The 19,499-nt window shown below is 51.2% G+C and overlaps 1 protein-coding gene across 2 annotated transcripts in view; it reads left to right on the plus strand.

The window, feature by feature from the left end:
* RABL6 (RAB, member RAS oncogene family like 6) overlaps window positions 1-15,765 on the plus strand; it is a 40,029-nt gene extending 24,264 nt beyond the window's left edge. For both annotated transcript variants that reach the window (XM_005527137.3, XM_088065824.1), the window contains exons 9-15: window positions 34-377; window positions 2,568-2,733; window positions 8,073-8,291; window positions 8,852-9,200; window positions 11,205-11,376; window positions 13,040-13,089; window positions 13,734-15,765. In XM_005527137.3, the coding sequence (XP_005527194.1) occupies window positions 34-377; window positions 2,568-2,733; window positions 8,073-8,291; window positions 8,852-9,200; window positions 11,205-11,376; window positions 13,040-13,089; window positions 13,734-13,937 (1,504 nt within the window). In that variant the 3' untranslated portion in view covers window positions 13,938-15,765. The remainder of the gene's footprint in view (window positions 1-33; window positions 378-2,567; window positions 2,734-8,072; window positions 8,292-8,851; window positions 9,201-11,204; window positions 11,377-13,039; window positions 13,090-13,733) is intronic.
* Window positions 15,766-19,499: the final 3,734 nt, after the last annotated feature.

Raw genomic sequence — 19,499 nt, forward strand, 5'->3', positions numbered from 1 at the left:
ATTCCTATTATTTGTAATTTATCTTCCCCACAGCTTCCTGGAAATGATGGAAGCCCGAAGCCAAGGACACACATCACCACTAGCAGCAAACGGGCAGAGCCCCTCCTCTGGCTCCCAGTCACCCATCGTACCTCCAAGCTCCACCTCGACAGGCAGCTCCAGCCCCGGCACCCCCCAGCCGCCGCTGCCACTTGTCACAAGCGCCACCATGTCTCCTGACCCTGTCCCATCCTTGTCAGCAGGAGCTGCAGCCGAGGCCCCGCAGCCCCCCCCGCCCTCCGCAGCCCCCCTGGCCGCAGCCCCCCCACCCAAGCGTGGCATCATCGCGCGCCTCTTCGGGACATCCCCTGCGGCCGAGCCCGCTCCTCCCCAGCCAGGTAGGTGCTGGTGCCCTGTCCTGGCAGGATGGGACCCACAGGCCTCCCAGTTTTCATTTCATTTCGTTTTTTTCCCTGTGAGAGACCGAGCAGACAGGTGTGTGAAGGCCATAGGTGCCATGCATGTGCAGCGGGTGTCCAGGGAGACTTGGGCTGTCATTCTCTATTTTCTCCTGATCAGCATTTTGCTTTGTCTCTGTGCTGGATGGGTGACTGTGCCCAGCCAGCTGCGTGGTGGCTGTAGCTTGCTTGAGAGGAAGAACCTGAACGCACATGAGAGACTTTAATAAAATAAATAAAATGTTGGGTTCTTACCAGGAGCAAAAATACCTTTTGAATAGCAAAAAAATGACTAGAGAAGCAATTTGAAGTGCCATCCTTGCACACATGTGGTGGTCCAGAGGGGCTCCTGTGCATAATGGAGAGAAGCAGAGTGCTGAGTTTAAGGGTTATTCAGCCAGAAATGGTCACATAGGTGCAGGTTCCCCCTCTGGGGAAATGTGCTCCTTCAGAGCAGGTCTGGGAGGAGAGAGCCCTTGGCTGCTGCCTCAGCACTGGTACCTGGCAGAGCAGCGTGGCCCTTGCTCCAGACCCTGCCACACAGAGTGCCAGGCAGAGGCATCAAGGGTTTGTTGCATGTAATTTTACTGATCTGGACCATAATTTGCCTGTCACATTCACTTTGTCTTGTGGAACTAACTGGAGCTGCAGAGCTGGCACTGCCTAAAAATCATGACATGGTTTGAGTCACCCTTTGGAAATACTTTCCCTCTCACTCTGGCTCAGAGTGCTCCTGAGACACCCACGGAGAGAAAGAAGGAGGTGCTGAGGACACGGGTTGCAATTTCAGATGTTGGAATGGTCTGGTTTTAGATCTTCACACAGTGTTCTGCATCCTATGCCTCTTCCCAGATACGACACAATGCACCCATCTTGGTTTGTTTATGACTCTTCGTGCCCAGAGAAAACAAAACAAAAACCAAAGAGGGGAGCAGATGTTAGAAATTCCTTGTCAACAAAAAAAACAAAACATCATTTTAATCTGTAGAAAAAAAGACAAGTGGTCTACTACCAGTGTTACAGTGATTAGGTTTGGGGTTTTTCTTTTTCTTCTCTGTTTTTAACTCTTAGCTTGACAACTGTTTTGGGCTTGTGACTTTCATCCCCGATATCTCAGAATGCTTAGGGGCAGTTGCAAAAGGCAGCCAGGAAGAGCTGATGTCAGTGTTGCAAGGTTTCAGTAGTGTGCAAAGGGTGTGCACCTCCACTGGAATGTACCCAGGGACCAATTCACTGGAAGGCAGCTGAAAAATCATTGTTACCAAGTAATACTTGGTTTTTCTGGGACCTGCTATTTAAGCTTTCTTGTGAAGTCTTGGAATAGTAATTCTTTTGGCTGTGGTTTAGCTTACACCAATGCTACTCTGTGGCATTAGTGGTAGTAGTGTTTGTATGCAAAAGTGATCTGAAAGTTGTGCTAAGGAGAGCAAAATTTTAAAAAAAAAGGCACAAGTCTTGTTTTACCCAAAAGAAAAGTCTGGATGTGAAGTGCAGCATGAGCAGAGGAAAAACATTGAGTATTGCAAATTATGGAAAGGTTAATCACTTCAGGCTTCTTAGTTACGCTAATTCATGGGTTTTCATCCTGATACCTTGAAGATGGGTAAAGGTGTTTCTACAAATAAACTGTATTAAAGTCAGTCTATATTTGAGGTGGCTCTTGAGCTTTTTTTTACACAGAACATCCAAAAGCACAATGTGAACAATTCTGCCATGGACAGTTACAGATGAAAAAAGCAAGAGGATAGGAGAGGGTGAACTGAACAGTCTGGAAGAGGTAAGAGAACAGTGAAGGGACATCCCCCAGGAGCAGTGCACATAGCACAGGTGTAATAAAACCTGTGGTGCAGTCAGCCATAGCATTCCCTGGAGAGCAGAGCCAGCCCTTGCCAGGGAGGTTTTCAGTCCACCCAGAGCCTGGGTCAGCCTGGCACATTCTAATCCCCAGCAGCCATGATCTGTGAGTCCTTCATGTCAGACTCTGGGCTGTTTTATAATCTGTTCATAACCTTTCTCTTCCCTCGCTGTGGAGCCAAGGTCCTGCCTCATGGCAGCAGAGATCTGGAAAAAGCCAATTTCTGTCTTGCTTGTGGTGACACCCACGTTTTACAACTCCTGTTGCTAATGCAGATCCTGCTGCTGCCACTCCTCCCCAGCACCCTGCAGCCCCTGCCAAGGTACAGAGTGTGGAGGACTTTGTTCCTGAGGACAGCCTGGACCACAGCTTTCTGGAAGACCCAACACCACAGAAAGACAAAGGGAAACCACAGGCCAAGCACCGTGTGGATAGTGAAAGGTAAGGAAAGGAGGGTGGCACGGGGACACACTTCATGTGCAGCCTGGCTAACGTGGTGAAACCATGCAGTGATTCCAGAGCAGTTAGCTGCCCCAGAGGCTTTCTGGCTGTGCTATGGCCAGTCACAGCATTCACTGTCTCCCATTTAGTGACAGACACTGCTCCCTGGGAAGGGGGAACATCAGGAAAAGCAGATTATCACTTTCCTGGTGTTGCTGTCTTGCTTTGTGCTCACATTAAACCACTGGCCCTTTGTGTCAGGGAGGGATTTTCCTTCTGGCCGAACACACCTAATCATTTGAGATACTTTCCTTTGGAACATAGTGCACTTTGCAGGGATATTATGTTTTGCTTAATGAATATTTTCCTTCTGCGGAGGCACAAAGTATGGCCAGGCTCCTCTGTGACCTGGTAATGTCATTCCTGAGGCACTATAAAGGGGTTTGGTGTTTGGTGGAGGACACTCGGGGACACTCCATAGCTCTGTGAGATTCTGGAAGGAAGGCTGGAGAAAATCATGATCCTTTGGCAGTGTCACTGCATGGTTGCCTGCAGAGTCCAAAAAGCTCCTGGGGAGGTGCCTTTCTTTTTCTCTGTGTCTAGGGCTTCTTCCCAGCATTTTCTCACTAAATTGGAGAGACACAGATTTGATGGATGATATGGAATGTCCAGTTGAAGATGGGTGGTGTCCCCTGGGACCTGTACTGGGACATTGACTTCATCCATGATATAGGGGGATTGAGGGCACCTTCAGCAGGTTTATCAACAGCAGCAAGCTGAGTGGTGTGGGTGACACTCCTGAAGGATGAGATGTCATCCAGAACCTGGAAAGCACGAGAAATGGCCAATGGAAACCTCATGAGGTTCGCCAAGGCCAAGCTCAAGTTGTTGCACCTGGGCTGGGGCAACCTCTGGGATCAATCCAGGCTGGAGAGTGAAGGGATTGAGAGCAGCCCTGGGGAGAAGGACTTGGGGGTGCTAGTGGATGAGAGCTGGACCTGTCCCAACCCTGAAAACCCCCTCGTGCCCTGGGCTGAGCCCCAGCATGGGCAGCAGGGGAGAGGTAGTTCTGCCCTGCTCAGGTGAGACCCCACCTGCAGAGCTGCCTCCAGCCCTGAGGGCTAGCATCAGGAGGATGTAGAGTTGCTGGGAGAGCTGGGGGTGTTCACCTGGAGAAGATGTTACTGCAGCCTTTCAGTGTTTAAGGGAAGATGAGGACAGAGGTTTTAGCAGGGCCTATTGCAATAGGATAAGAAATGGTGGGTTTAAACTAAAAGAGGGGAGATTCAGACTAGGTATAAGGAAGAAGTTTTTTACAGCAAGGGTAGTGAGGCCCTGGTACAGATTGCCCAGAGAAGTGGTAGATGCCTCATCCCTGGAAACATTCCCAGTCCAGCTGGACAGGGCTCTGAGCAACCTGATCCAGTTGAAAATGTCCCTGCTCAGTGCAGGGGGTTGGAACAAGCTGAGCTTTAAGGTCCCTTCCAACCCAAACCAGTCTGTGATTCTATAATTATCTCCTCAAAATGGCAGAGCTGTGCTTATACCATAAGCTGGATTTTCTTTTTTTTCCTCTTTTTTTCTTCTCCTGGCTTTGATGTTTTTTAGCCAGAAAAAAAGGAAAGGGGATTGTATATACCGAGCTGCTCAGACAAGAGGATGTGCAGCAAGCTGTCTGAAAGCAGACTCTCAGGCTCTGTCTCCCTTTGCTCAGAATACTCCTTGCTTGCTGCCTCTTGTCATCAACACTAACCAGGAGAGTAATTAAGCGCTGACACCGCTCATCTGTGAATACGGTGGATTCTACATCTTTTGATATCTTTGTCATGACCCAGTGTTCTCTACTTCAACCACAGCAACTTTAAATCAGTGCTGTGTGTGAGACTCAATGCCTGTGTAATGCAGGTCAGCCTGAATCATCATCCCATGTGATGACAGAACACATGGATGTTTTATTAAAAAAAAAAGTGGTGGTTGCTGGCAGCATTCCGGCCTACAAAGCATCTTGCTTGTGGCTGTGGCAGAGCTGAGATATTTTTCTTGGTTTAACAAGAAATTTTCAGAAGAGCCTGCCCCTCGCACAAGGTGCAGCAGGGGCACCTTGTTCAACTTGGCATGCCCCGGGCCTGCAGTGGAGTCCTGGGTTTTATTCAATGGCATGTTGTGGTTCTCTGACTTACAGTAAAGAACTCCCAGCTTCAGTTTCTTTGCCAGTTAATTAGGAAGGTATTTCAGTTTCCCAATTTGCTGTTTCAGAACTTAATTTGTTGCTCTTTAACCTGATGCCCTGAGCCAGCATGGATATGGGTGCACCAGAGGACCTAATCTGGCTCCAAAGCATCTTGCCCTTGGCTCCTGCTGGGTCAGGCTGGCCTGAGTCCCTGGGGGATCTGAAGGTGTCTGAAAGCAAATTTATTCTTTACCTGACAATGTTCCTGATCTTTCTTTTCTGCAGCCTTAGACATTTATCTTAAACATGGATTAGATTTCTGTATTCTTACATCAGAAGGGCTTTGAAGGGGTTTTTTGCTTTTGTGGATCTGTTATGGATTCCGTGATGCCCAGCTGTGCTAGCCCAAGGGAGGGAAGTCAAGGTTCACAGCAGAAGACAAATACCTCCTAGAACAGCCATGCAGGCCCATCTTGCAGCATGGGATTCCCTCAGCTTATCTGCTTTATTAGAGCTTTAGCCTCAAAAAGGGATGTAGCAAGAGCCCTTGAGCTCCCAGGGCTGAGGGAACATGGCCCAGCCAGGTTTGAGGCTGTGAGCTCAGGTTGCAGCAGGGTTTGTTTCCTCCCCAGCAGCCAATCTGTGACACACCAGAGGCTCACAGAGGACACCCCAGCAGGCTCTGTGGTCACCAGCTCAGAGCAGACCTCAGTGAGCAGCATCATTTTGGGGGGGGTACCTGCATCTGCAGACATCCAGCTCAGCGCTCATGCCAGCCTGGCAGTGCTGCAAGGGCTGGAGGGAGTGGTGCAATGTGCTTGGGTTTCCTTGCTTTGCCTTCCATCCAACTGGAAGCTCAGGACCACAAGCTGATCCTAGTTTTCCCTTGTCAGAGCCTGTTTATAGTGCAGCAGTGATATTTTTCTGATGTATATTCACTCCAGTGCTCTGCTGTTCCGCTGTCGCTCAGCGATCTGTGTTGGCCAGAGATGGAGGCAGGGCTCTCACTGCGAAGGGACGTGACCCACTTTGGCAAGGAGATGTGCACCTGGGGGTGTACACCCGTTCTGACTGGGAAAGCTGGAAACTGCAGGTCTGTGTGGAGTGTGGAAGGACAGTGGCAGCAATCTCTTAAGAGGCCCTGTGCCTAATAGAGCAGTGATGTGTTAAAGAAAGGCAGTCTGTCTAGTTCAGAATAATATCCAGCCATTTTTAGGATGCAACTCCATTTTATTTTCAGTGCATTTCAAGAGGAAACCCTGCCAGTGCTTTGAAACCCTCAGGAATCATTTACTTGTCATTCCTCCAGCCTTGGGGGCTGCTTGGGCACCAGTTTTCCTCTCCTTTGTGTGGCTGGGCTGTGTCCTGGCATGGTGTGAGAGCAGCAGTGTTAGTGATGAAGGGGCTCTTCAGCAGCCTGGCCTTGCTCAGTAGGGCACTGTGAGCAGGTCCTGAGAACAGAGGGATCCATGCCAAGAGCAGAGGGACAGCTGATGCTGGCCCTGGTCTTAGCACTCCAGCCCAGACAAGCACTGGTTGTGATCACTGAGCTGTGCCAGATGTCATCGTTGTGGTGTCCCATTGTCACAAACAGCTCCATTGTCTGTTGGCAGATGTATTAACTCTTTAAAACTATCTTGTCAAGCAGTACCCAGGCATGTAGAGGAGCCAGAGTGAGCAGTTGCCATCATCCCCACTGTATTTAGGGTATGTCTCATCTCACCAGCACACCATACTCTACTCAACTGTCTTCCAGTGCTTGTCCTGTGCCAGTGACTGGGAACACCACCTACTTCAGTTAAAGGATTTTAGGGTTTTGTTTATGTCTCTACAATCTTATCTGTTCCAAGCTATAATATGTTTTTTGTCTCTGTGTAAAATGAAGGATGTGCTTGTACAATACAGGTGGCACCATTGTGTGTGGGGTTATCAGGAGGGAACTGGGTATCTCTTGTGGATGAAAGAAGGAAAAGTGATGGCAAAGGCTCATCAACTGGACCTGGGGAAAATATCTGTATTCCTGACATGAGCAAATTTTCCAGCAAGTGTTAAAATTGAGTCCTAGGGACATTCAGACAAAAATCCTCAATTTCAGCTGCAAAACTCTCTCACGCTGCCTCTGAACACAGAACTGTGCTACATCCAGGGAGGCTGACAGACTCCCCACTCTGGTAGTGTGTCCTTTGGTTAATTTAATTTGGGCAATGTTAAAGCTTGGCTATGGTGCCAGTGTATCTGCCTGCTTCAGGGAGCACCATAGGAGCAGAAATGATTCTAGGAAGCTAATAGCTGCTAGTGAACTCCCACAGCAGTGGGAGTGTATGATCAGGTGTAATTACAGGATGTGACAGGCAGTTCCCATGGTTTGACTGACCAATCCTTGCGTGGTGATGGAGCTCCATGTTCTGATGGAGCTGTGGCCCCAGGCTGCTCTGAGGCTCACCTTCTCCAGCCACTCATTTCCAGCTTGAGGGGCAGCAGCTGCTCTGTGACACATCCTTGCTGTGGCCCTTTTGGGGCAGGGCTCATGCCACTGCTGCAGCCTGCAGGGACCAGGTCCAGCCTGAGCTGGGCAGTGGCAGGGGAAGGCTGACATTGCACAGAATCACAGAATCACCAACTGATTTGTGTTGGAAAGGACCTTAAAGCCTGTTCAGTGACACCCCCTGCCATGGGCAGGGACACCTTCCAGTATCCCAGGTTACTCCAAGCTCTGTCTAACCTGGCCTTGAACACTTCCAGGGATCCAGGGGCAACCACAGCTTTTCTGGTCACCCTGTGCCAGGGCCTCCCCACCCTCCCAGGGAATAATTCCTTCCAGATGTTCTGTCTAACCCTGCCTTCCTTCAGCTTAAAGCCATTCCCCTTGTCCTGTCCTTCCTGCTCTTGTTCAGAGTCCCTTTCCAGCTCTGTTGGAGCCCCTTTAAGCACTGGAAGGGGCTCTAATGTCTCCTCAGAGCCTTCTCTTCTCCAGGCTTAACTATCCCCGTTTTCAGCCTGTCTCCTGAGCAGAGGTGTTCCAGCCCTTTAATCATCAGCTGCCCCAGGCTGGGGATGCGTGCCCTGAATTTGGCTGTACAAGCCAGGCCAGTCTCAGTCTTTGTGCAGGGGAGGCAGGTCTGTCCAGCACCTCCTGAGGTGTGGTGTCTGATCACTCTCTGTGTTGCAGTGATGGAGAGGTGCCTGGAGGGAACCCCATGGTAGCAGGTTTCCAGGATGACCTGGATCTGGATGACAAAATCCTCAGCAGACCAATGCTGGCAGCAGAACGGGTGCCCAGCAAGAACATCACCCTCTCCAGTGAGGAGGAGGAAGAGGAAGAGGTGAAGGACTCTAAGGTCATCCTTATATCTGATGGAGACAAAAACACAGAGCAGGAACAAAAAAGGTACAGAGCACAGACTGAAGTGTGGGGTTGTGCTGGCAAACCTGGACTTCTCTTCCATCCTGCCACTAACTTTGTGTGGCCTCTGGGAAGTCTCAGTGTCTTTGTCTGCCTGTTCTTCAGCTGTGAGCTGGGGATTTAGTTACTGTAACTGCTGTGTGTCCTGTCCACTGGGACACTGGGTTCTGCATGGAAACATCTACCTGCTTTTCCTCCAGTTTGAACAAGGGCCTGGAACTGAGCACCAGAGTGGCTGTTTGTGGTGGTGTGGGGAGGAGAGCATCAAGTCTTAGGTGAAGGGATTGGAGTCACTCACCACATCCTGTGCTGGGGAACGACGAGCTGGGTCATGTTCTCCACATCCTGTGGTGTGAGGGTTAGGGTTAGGGACACGAGGGTTATCCTCAGCCTCAGTGGTGCGTTTGACCCCACACCCCTATAGGATGCACTGCCTTTCCCAGTGGGATTTATGATGTAGCCCTCAAGGCAGGCTCAGCTGTTAACTGTGCTTTGCTCCACAGAATAGGGGGGTGGACAGTTTCTGACAACTTGTTTCTTCTCAGGTCTTCCAGAAATTCTCTGAAACCCCAGAGTGAAGCAATTTTGACCAAAGCAACTGACCCGAAGCCTCCTGACAGTTTACCTCCCCGTTCTGGGTCTGAACGAAACAGCAGCAGCAAGGGCAACACGAGCCTGGCAGCTCCTGCTGCTGCCCCCACAGCAGCAGCCCAGGCCTCAAAGGCCACTGCCCAAAGCAAGGGACTTGCTTCCAGGCAGAAAGTGGTCAAAGAGGAGAAGCCTGAGGAGTCTGACAGTGATCAAGAGGGACCAATAGCTACTCAGATGCTCTCATTTGTTATGGATGACCCAGACTTTGAAAGTGAGGATTCTGACAGCCAGAAGAAAAAAATGGTAAATACCAAGCCCATGTTGCTGTGAGCTGGAAGGGTTGAGGCATTTCCCTGAGCAAAGCCTTCATCTGCTCTCCCCTCCCTCAGCAGCAGTTGCAGCAAGGCAGGTGCTAAGCAACCTGCAGAGACTGATACGAGCACAAACCCAGCAATGCTCTGAGTGTGGAAGCCACGTGGCAGCAAGAACCCCATAGAATTACAGATCCATAGAATACCCTGAGCTGGAAGGGACCCAGAAGAATCATTGAGTCCAGCTCCTGGCCCTACACAGACACCCTTACAGTCCCACCCTGGGCACCCCTGGAGCTCTGGCAGCCTCGGGGCCGTGCCCATTCCCTGGGGAGCCTGGGCAGTGCCAGCAGCCTCTGGGGGAAGAGCATTTTCCTGATATCCAGCCTAGACCTTCCCTTCCCTTTTGTGTTTGCAAACACAAATAAGATTTGTGCTTGTGTGTTTTACTGTGCTGTTTACTCTTAGCCAGTCCAGCAGTGTGGGAGGTACAAAATGCAAAGCTACTGGGTTTTCACATGAACTTTAACATGCAGAAGGATGTCTCTGCCAGAAAGAGTGAGCTCCTTGCAGTCAATCCGGCAATAAAAAGGCCGTGACAAAATTTCCTTGGCAAAGCTTAAAGGGAAGAGGGAAGGTCTGCTTGGGAAGGACTTTCCAGGACAGCAGAGGTAGCTGTAAGGTCTGTGACATTCAGCACATTCCAGCTGGTGTCTGCTAAAACAAATATGTCAGCAGTCCCCTCACACTTGCTCTGTATTACAAGTGGAGAAGACACTTCTCCTGCCCCTCTTCTCTGAACTGGTCAGAACTTCTGCATGGCTTGAGATAACCCTGATTTCAGTGACCTGTACTCACAGCCTGCACAGCAATCTCTGGAGACTCCTAGCAGTGATTTGGGATGAGCAGGGGTGTCCTGATGTCTGGGTTAGCTGGTGTTCAGGGGGTTTCCATCATTCTGGAATGCTGTAGAAAGGGCTGTTGTCCCAGTTTCTTTGACCTTGCTCATGTGCCATGCTGTTTATTAAGTAATTTTCTATTAATTTTGCATCTTCACTTCCTGCTTTTCTTGACAATTTAATATGAAAGCAAAAGTCTTTGGAGCAAGTTACCATCTCTTGCATGCACCAGTGAGAAGGGATTGATGAGGAAGCAGCAGTGTCAGGGAATGCCTGACCCAGGGAATGCTCCATAGCATGTGAATGCTTTTCCGCTGCAGGCTGTTGATGGTTAGGCAAACCAGTACAGCCATCACCATTAGCAAGGTGGGGGCACTGCCTGACCAGCAGCGCAGCAGGGCCGTGTTCCATCCGTGTACAAGGAATGGCTGGATTACAGATTCTGAAAAGGATCAGTTGGCAGGTATCAGAAAATCATTAAATTGAATTTCCATTCCCATCATGCAGAGATGGAGGATTTTGGGGTAATTTCCAGGCTCTGCAGCATCCTGGGTTTTAGCCCACATTGAAAGGGCAGATTTGCCCTGGGAGCACATTCCCTTTTGGCCTGACAAAGGGAATTATTCTGCAGACACACTCTGCTTCCTCAGTCCTGCTGCCTCTGGTACCTGAGACCCACAGAGCTGCACAGCAGAAAGCATTTGTTGCTCAGGGCTGGAGGGGAGCTTTCAGTCTATTAGATTGGATTTTCCCAGAACAGAGGTGCCTCCCCAGGGCAGGAGGAAGCTGATGCTGGTGAGCTAACTGAGTTGAAGGTCTCATTTAGTCCCTTTATATTGGGAATTTCATTTCAGCAGCCCCAGTGTGAAGCTGTCAGAACACCCTTGCCAATACCAGTGCAACTGAGGCATTTTACCAAGACAAAAGTTAGAGCTCATAAGATCCAGGACATTGATTTCCAGACAATAACAGCTTAGTTCAGCTGCCATTTCCTTCCCTCCTCCCCACCTGCTGACATCTGACATTTTTGTGTGCAAAATGGTTACAGATTTTGGTTGAAGCATTTGTCAGTGTTGTCTCCCTTTGCTTGTCTCTAGGATGAATTTCCAGTGCGGGAAGATCTCTCTGAAATATCTGATGATGATACCTCACTGGCAAAAGCACCCCAACCTGTGAAACCAACAGTCCCCTCCTTTAAACTGATAAATGACTCAGATCTCTTTGGCTTGGGTTTAGAAGAAGCTGGTCCCAAGGAGAGCAGCGAGGAAGGTAAAGCTCACACCTTATTTCCACTCTTGCTGCTTTTCTATGTCAGGCATCTGGTTTTTCCAAAGTCTTTCCAGGGTGTCAGCAAATCAATTTACACTAAATAAAATATCCTCTGACTTCATGCAGTGCCCTGTGTGAGTGTGTAGTCTGGTTTAACACAGCATAAACAGCTTTTAAGTTTTTCCCCATGAGGAGGAGAGCTTGGCTTGTCCCTGGCACCAGCCATGGGTTATTTTTGTCCCAGCTGCAAGCAGAATCACATCTTTCACAAGCTGCTGCTGTGTAAGCCTTCCTGCTTAGCCCTGTGTGCTTGGGAAGTAGTGTTCAGCATTGCATTGCAGTGTCCACCCCCTCCAGAATTTGGATCAGCTTGAACAAAATGCTCTGACATACCCTGCCAATTTCCTCTTCTGTTTGTGGGAAAGATGGGGTGGGATCCTAATCACAACCTAAGCATTCCTCAGGGTTTATTTTTTGCCCCTCCGTTCCCTGAGGGAACAAATCCTACTCATGCAAATAATTCCTGCTGTCTAGGCATTACTGCAAAGCAGCTTCCTGTAGACCTGCCCCGATGTCAGCATGAAAGATGGGAAGTTAAAGATTTAAGGAAGGAAAAAAGCTGTGAGCAGCACCAGAGAGAGCTCCTTGAATAGCTGTTCCAAAAGTGTGAGGAAGGTGTCACAGGCTGCCATGGTTCCATCAGCTTGTCACTCTGAGCTTCTGAACAGCAGATCTTGAAATAGCTGTAAGTGCATCTGCAGAGGCCCAGGTCAATAATTTAACTTCAGTTTAGATTCTTAAATAATTAAACGTGGGTTCTTCCTATCTCCTCTTTTGGTGATAAATATAAAACCATCTCTCAGTTGTCAGTGATTGGAGCTTGACTGGTAATTAGGCTTCTCCATGGCTGCATTTACACATCAGCTGGGGGAAAAGGCGTGTGTAGGTAAGAGTGACAGTGCACGTGAGAAGTGCTGCTGTCGTGAAGCCTCTTGTGAAGCAGCCAAGCAGGTGCTCCCCTGCTCAAGGAAGTTTTGTGCAAAGGCAGTGGACACTCAGCAGCCAAGTCACACACGACAGGGATGCACTCTGGCACTCGTTTGGTAGTGTGGAAGTGCTCACCCCTGTGGAGCAGGGTTGCAGCAGGGATGCTCCGGGGATGTAATTTCCATACACAGTGTGAGCAGCAGTGAGTGTTGGCCTGCCAGGGTGTCCCATCTGCTGACACCGTGTCCTCAGTCGTCCTTGGAGAACATGCCTAGGAGGATTTCCATCAGAGGGGAACTGTTCCCAGGAGCTCTTCTTCAGTTCTGGAAATAACAATCCAGTCCCAAATTTGGCCTTTGGACCAGTTTGTAGAGCTAGTATCTAGATGTGTTTCTTAGTAGCTGTGAGACAGTGAATGCTAGGTCAGTGTTGATCACACAGATCATATAATGCTCATAATTAAACAATACAGATATGGTTGAGTCAGGGTGTGAATGCTGGGGCCTGTGTTGCTTCCCAAAGGGGCAAAGTTTGTTCTGGGGTGCTGGCCTTGCCTTTGCCCATGGATGCCCAGGATGGAGCATTTTGTTCTCAGAAATGGGGCCAGGACAGAATTGCAGCTCTTACCATTTAAATTGATTGAACACAATATTTTGGGTTTTTTTTGTTTTAACAGATAAACAAGCTTCTAAGGAGAAAAAGAAGAAGAAAAAGAAAAGCAAAGAGGTACTGTTTAATTCCTCAGATCTGCCATGTTACCACCTGCCTAGAACATAGGTGGCCTTTGGTGGTGTCCTCTGGGGACTTGGTGGACTCCCTTCCATGCTCACATTCTGCAGCTCTGATTTGTTCCTCCTAGGCTCTGCAGACCCCTGAATCTCAAAGCAAGCTTGTAGAGCAGTTGAATTTTGAAAAGGGAGTGTGTGAATTTGTAAAATACAGGATGAGGCAGAGCGAGCAGTGCCTCTCTGCTGGGCTGTGTGTTCATAGCATCATGATTTTTCAAGCAAAGGGGTCCCCACAACAGACATCTCAGGGAGAGTGAGGGAAGTCTGCAGGAGGCTTTGTCTGTGCCATTTAAGGCTGTTCAGTACCATGGTCCTGTTGGGCACAAACTGTCTGACAGAGCAGTGTCCTGTATAACCCAAATGGTCTGTCTGCTTTTCTGCCCAAACTTACAGAAGGGTCTTCAGTGCTTCAACCTCAGTAAGATTCCTGATCCAGTTGAACACATCCCTGCCTATGGCATGGGGGTTGGACTAGGTGCTTTCCAGCCCAAACCATTCTTCAGAGCCAGGTGTCAGGGCAGTACATTCTGGGTCACTGGCATGCTCAGAGCATTTGTTAATAAAAATGTTCTCATTTTGCAGGAAGAGGACAAGTCAGTGAAAAAGAAGAGCAAACACAAGAAGAGCAAAGAGAAGGAGGAGAGCAAAGAGGAGAAAGAGAAAAAGAAGAAGAAAAAGAAGAGCAAGGAGAAAAGCAGCGAGATAGATGAACTTGAGGCTTTTCTTGGCGGAGGAGGAGCCGGCATGAGCAAACCACGGGGCGGGGGGGACTACGAGGAGCTGTAGTTTGGTGGACTCTGCACCATGGCCGTCTCCCTCTTCTCTGACGAGTCACCCCAGGACAGGCACAGATGTGTAAAGCTTTGGCCCTTTGCTGTATAGTCTCTCAAACCAGAGTGAGCAAAACAAAAGCTTTACATCTGTGCGTGCTGCTCTGGTGCATCGTTACACAAAGAAAACCCAGCTGAGATGTACGTGAGCCAGGGGAAGGTTCAGGGCATGGCTCACAGGCCTGCTGTCAGGCTGTGGGTTTTTCTCCTTCCAGAGATGCCATCATCAGGTCACTGGCAGGCTGCAGGGTAAAGGGACCTGCCTCCTGCTCCATCCCTGCTGCATTCCACTCCTGCACACCTGAAATTCCTGTCTTGTTAAGAGGAGTGCAACAAAACATGCCGCATGAATGCATCGTGCTCGACTGTCTCAAGTCTGTAACTTCTTATCCTTCCTATTTTTTTAAGGAGAAAGGTGATATTGGCTATTGCTTCACTCAGCAGTTGATGAGCTTTAAGTCAAGCAGATCGTGCTATGGTACAGCTCTTTAAAGCAGCAGGCACAGGGACAGTGTGAGATTGTTGATGTCCTTTGAACGGGACCTTTCTGCACAGCAGCTTAATTAGCCCTCACTGGTGCTGCTGTTGGAATTCATGAAGCCCATTGATTTCCGTGGCCCCAGTGTCTCAGACACTACATGTAAGCTGCTATGCAGTTTGGGAAAACAATGAAAAGTGCAAAGCTAACCTGAAAGAGAGAGAAAATCAGTGCTTTTCTGCATTTCCCACCTTTGAATTTGCATATTCCAGAATCCTCTGCTGCTGGGACCTCTCAGGGACATGACTCCATGTGGAAATGAAGATATCCAGAGCTTCAGAATTGGCTACAGGGCAGTGTTGGCATGGCAAGGCATTTGCTTCTCAGGCATTTTCCAGTCAGGCTGTAAACCCCGGCTGCTGCTCTGTGCCGAGAGGGACCAGCACTGCAGCTCAGCAGCGTCCATCCTGCTCCAGCTTGTGTCCATCCTGCAGCCAGCCAGCGTGCTGCCTTTCCTGACCCAAGCAGAGAGCCTCCTCTGTCCCATGAGTTTGGGAAGCTTTTTAGTTTTTGCTTTGAATTTAAACCCATGGATTAGTACCTGCTCAGCAGCCGTTGGATGGGCACTATGGCCACCCCTTGGCACTCCCCTGTGTCTGTGAGCAGCCCCTGTGTTTGATGGAGCTGGTCAGTTCTCTGTGCCCCTCTTGGTTTGGGTCTGGGGTTCCTTGCTCAGCTCAGGCAGTGAAGCTTCCTTCATGTTCTGTGCATTACATTCCCCTCTTGCTTGTAAGTTGATTTGAGGTTTGGTTTTGTTCTCCCTCACCCCTTTCTGTTGTAAAATGTCAGCCATGAAATCCAAACTGGAGTTTCCTTCTGCATTCCTATAAAGCAATGTGTTCTTTTGATCCATTAACCCCTCCAGAGCTGTCTTGACCAGCAGGCATTTCCTGCTCCATTTTTTTCTTGCACCCAAAATGCACTTGTAACCATTTCCGTATAAAACAATCTGGTTTTTTGCTGCATGAGCAGTGTGTTGTTCAGGTCTGTCTGCCTTGAGCGTTTGCCTCCTCTGAGCATGGGACAGTTCAAACTTTGCACATCCGGGGAGGAAAAGGAGATTTGGGAAAACTGGGACGGGAGCGGTTTGCGGCCCTTTTGGGCAAAGGCAGGTGGGAGCTCGAGCCTCAGCTGCTGCAGTCCCACAAGTGCTTCTGTTCCATCAGGATTTTGGGTCATGTTCCATTTTTGCGTCGCAAAACCCTGGTACTGCCCATTCTGACTATAAAGCTCTGTTGTACACCTGTCTCTGCACATCTTCTTCTACCCCAGAGCCCCCGTGCCGGGGCTCGGGAGCTCGTGTCCCTCCTTGTGCTGCAGTGCTCACACACATTGCAGGACAGGGCACTGAATTAAAAACCATTCCCACAAAAAGGAGCTGAACATAAAAACCATCAGTTCTTTCCCCAGAACTGACATCTGCCCTGAGAGAGCTGTTGCTTCCACAGCGCAGAGGGGGTGGGGATTCTGGTCAGGGGTGGGTTCAGGGGGCTGCACTGGTGGCCAGTCCCTGCTGACACCAGCGCTGGCCTCGGGGTGGCTGCTCCTGTGCCAGGTTTGCTGCCATAGGAGCCTCCACATTCCCTGCAGCTTGTCAGCACAAGGAGCTGAGGCAAAAACAAGCAAAGATGAGTCATTCTGCTCCAAAATACTCCTGTAGAAGAGAAAAGCAGATGCGTGAGCTGGCTCTACTTACTCTTGAGCCCCAGGAGGGTGTCTGTCATGGTTTGGCTTCTGCAGCAAGGCCAGAGAAATCCTACACTGTGGGTAAAGTGGGAGCATGGAAGGGAATAGCAGCAAAAAAAGCCCTTTTTATAATACACACAGAATCCCAGACTGACTTAGATTGGGAGGCCTTAAAGCTCATCTCATTCCAGCCTCCTGCCGTGGGCAGGGACACCTTCCACTAGACCTGGTTTCTCCAAGCCCTGTCCAACCTGGTCTTTTTAAGCTTGTGGTTCTCCCTTTTCCAGGGAATGTAGAACTGGTTCAGGCTACAGCATGAGCTGTGAGCCACAGCCAGCAAGCTTGAGGGAGCAGAGAAGGAAATTGGCCTTGTTTGAGCCAGGCTTTCCCATGCCATCCTTTCAAAGAAGCTAAATATAAAAAGTATGTACGTGCCTGTCATTATGGGGAAGCTTCTGCAGGATCACAATGATATAAATAGTTACTGCAAGCATCTCTGCAGGTACCAGGGTATTTGCTTTTGGTTTTATCAGTCATCCAAAAGAAAAATCAAGCGCTTGAGGCTGAGGAGCTGCAGTTTCTTGGAGCTAGTGCAGGCCAGAGCTGTAGGGGTTGGGTTTGGAGCAGTAGGAGGGAAAAGTGCAGATTTATCACTGCATTTTGGTGGGGGCTGGTTACCCTGCACAGCATGGGGAGCCTCATTCATCAAGGACAGGGTAGTGCCTGCTCCCCTGCCTGCATGGGATCTCAAAGTGTCTTGGCTTCTGCTGTGCCAGCTGGGATGGCCCAGGTGCTGTCCCGTTCTCTGCAGGTGTTTATTTGGGGAGTATTCCTTGCCATAGCCATCCCTGGAGAGGGACAACCAGCATGGCAGTTCACAGCTGCTGGCACTTTGCAGCTCCCGGCTGTGACAATGCCGTGAGGGGCTGTGGGTGCTGTGAGTGCTCTGGGGGGCAGCCCCCCAACCCTGGCACAGGACAAACCTGGGTGGGGGCTGGGCTGGGGGTGCGGTGGGTTTGCTGCCTGCAATGTCCCTCCATCCAAGGGTCCAGCTGCTGGGAGAGCCCGTGGTGCTTCCCTGTCCTTTGGGATGCCCCGGAGCAGCCAGATGAGTGATGGTGGGGAAATCCTGCAATAGGATGGGTTTAGGGACCGGGACTGTAGCCTAGCAACAGCCTCAATCATGGCATAATATAATTAATCCAGCACTGCCTCAGTCTGCTGCATAAAGATACCAGGACAAGTAGCTGAGCCTTTTTAACTGGTGGGTTTGCCTCCAGAACCAACCTGCAGCATCTCAGGCATGTCTGGCGTGTTCCTGGCCCGAGGCTGCTCTGCGGTGAGTATCCAGGCTCCCTCTCCCAACCCAGCAGTAGGGTGGTTGCTGAGCAGAGGGGACTATCCTCTGGTACCTTCAGTGAACCATGGTGGGCAACCCCGTGGGCTCAGGCAGACCCCAGTGGGGTGAGGTGTGGTGAGGTCAGCTGAGGTGGTGACTCTGGGGAACAGGGCTCCATTCCAGGCCCAAGCAGGAGTGTCCGTGTGCTCTGCATGGGGATACTGCCATGGGGCAGCCAGCCTGGGAACCCCTAAAACTCCTGGTTACCCCCAGGTTGTTGGCAGGCTCTGCCTTAGGGCAGGAGCAAGGAGGGGAGGCACTGATGCAGCACTCCATCGCCACAGAGGGGACATGGGGACATGGGGGTGCTGTGCCTCCTGGTGGCAGGGGACACCTGCGGGATGTCAGTCCCACCTCTCCATGCTCCAGGAGGGCACGGAGAGCACTCCCAGTGCCGGAGGCTTGGCCTGGGCACCAGCCACGGCTGCAGACCGAGCTGGTGTCTGCAGGCTGGCTGCGGGAGGGAGCCAGCCAGCTGGGGAAAGAGCAGGTTTTTCCCTGGAGCCGGCAGGAGAAACACCCCTCCCTGTGCCTTTGGCAGGCAGCGGCTCCGTGGCAGGTGTGAGGTGATGGGCTCCCACCCGCTGGGGTCATCACCAGACCCCTGCAGCTACGGGAGGTCCCGAGTGACCAGGCTGCCGTGTGGCATCACTGAGGGAGGCTCAGCACCCTGCCCAGTGCACTGGGGGCAGGGAACACCGAGATCCCTCCTCACAGCCACCACGGGGCACAAGGGTATCTGAAACAGGGTTTGCCTGTGGCCCTGCTGTGGGTCAGCAGATGGATGCCCTGAGCCTGACCTCTAGACTGCTTTTCTGTGAGCCTTTGGGGACTAACTGGTCCTTCCCAAGGAGCCCCAAGAGGAATATGGGATTACAGCTCTCTGTGCAGGCAGGGACTTCTCAGTAGCTGCTCAAAAGGCTCCACCTCACCCTTGGGTGCCACCAAGCTCAGCTGCAGGGTAGGGTCCAGTTCCCTCCCCAGCCCCCATGTGGGCAGCAGGGCCTGGTTTCTCCCTTGGTTCAGAGCTGGAGGCAAGGAGAGGGTGAGAGGGAGAGAGGAGAGAAGCTGGAAGCGGGAGAGACACTCCTGCCCTCAGCCAAGCATCACGCTGATGCCAGGCAGCTTGGGAAAAGGAGAACATCACCCACAGACAGGAGCTGCAGGGGGGCCAGAAGCGAGCATCTCATTCCATTCCAGCTCTGCCTCTCCCAGCTGTGGGATCCCCATGTTACCTTGGAAACAGAGGATTTGGCGGCAGCTTGCAGCGCTGCTGCCTGCGCTGGGGGCAGAGGCCCATGCCCGCAGCACTGCCCTCCCTGTGCCCCCAGCCCTGCCTGTGCTGCTCCCCTCTCAGCCCTTCCCAGGAGCAGGGCTGGCGTGGCTGCCAGACCCCTTCTGCTCCCCAAGGCTGCTTCTGCCAGCCCACACAGGGAGGGTGGGGAACAGGGAGCCCGGGAGAAAGGGAAGGTATCAAATGATTAAATATTCATCTCCACTGTGAACTGAGCAGCGTGGGAGGGAGTGGGGCAGCCCCAACACTTCCCAGAGTCACCCATGTCATACACAAGTGCCCAGCATGGAGAGGCACTGGGTGCCAGTCATCCCCGTTTCCCGCAGAGTGGACATGGGGAGGGTGCCACGGTCCTCCATCCGAATTTTGGGGTGCCCCGCACCGCTCCCCCAGTGCTGGAGCCCTCACCGCTGCTTGGGCTGCCGTAGCACCCGTGGTGGGGACCCAGCACCCACCTTTGGCCGGTCCCCGCTGCACCCTCTCCCCATGGAACCGCGTCCTACCGGGAGCACGGCACGGACCCAGCACCGGCGGCCCCCTGAGCCGCTCCGTGCTGCATTCGGGACACCGAGCGAGAGCCAGGAGCTGCCTCAGCGGAGGC

The sequence above is a fragment of the Pseudopodoces humilis genome, chromosome 22 (genome assembly GCF_049639895.1).
Source record: "Pseudopodoces humilis isolate 2021_Gansu_Grassland_sample_001 chromosome 22, ASM4963989v1, whole genome shotgun sequence".
Taxonomy (NCBI): domain Eukaryota; kingdom Metazoa; phylum Chordata; class Aves; order Passeriformes; family Paridae; genus Pseudopodoces; species Pseudopodoces humilis.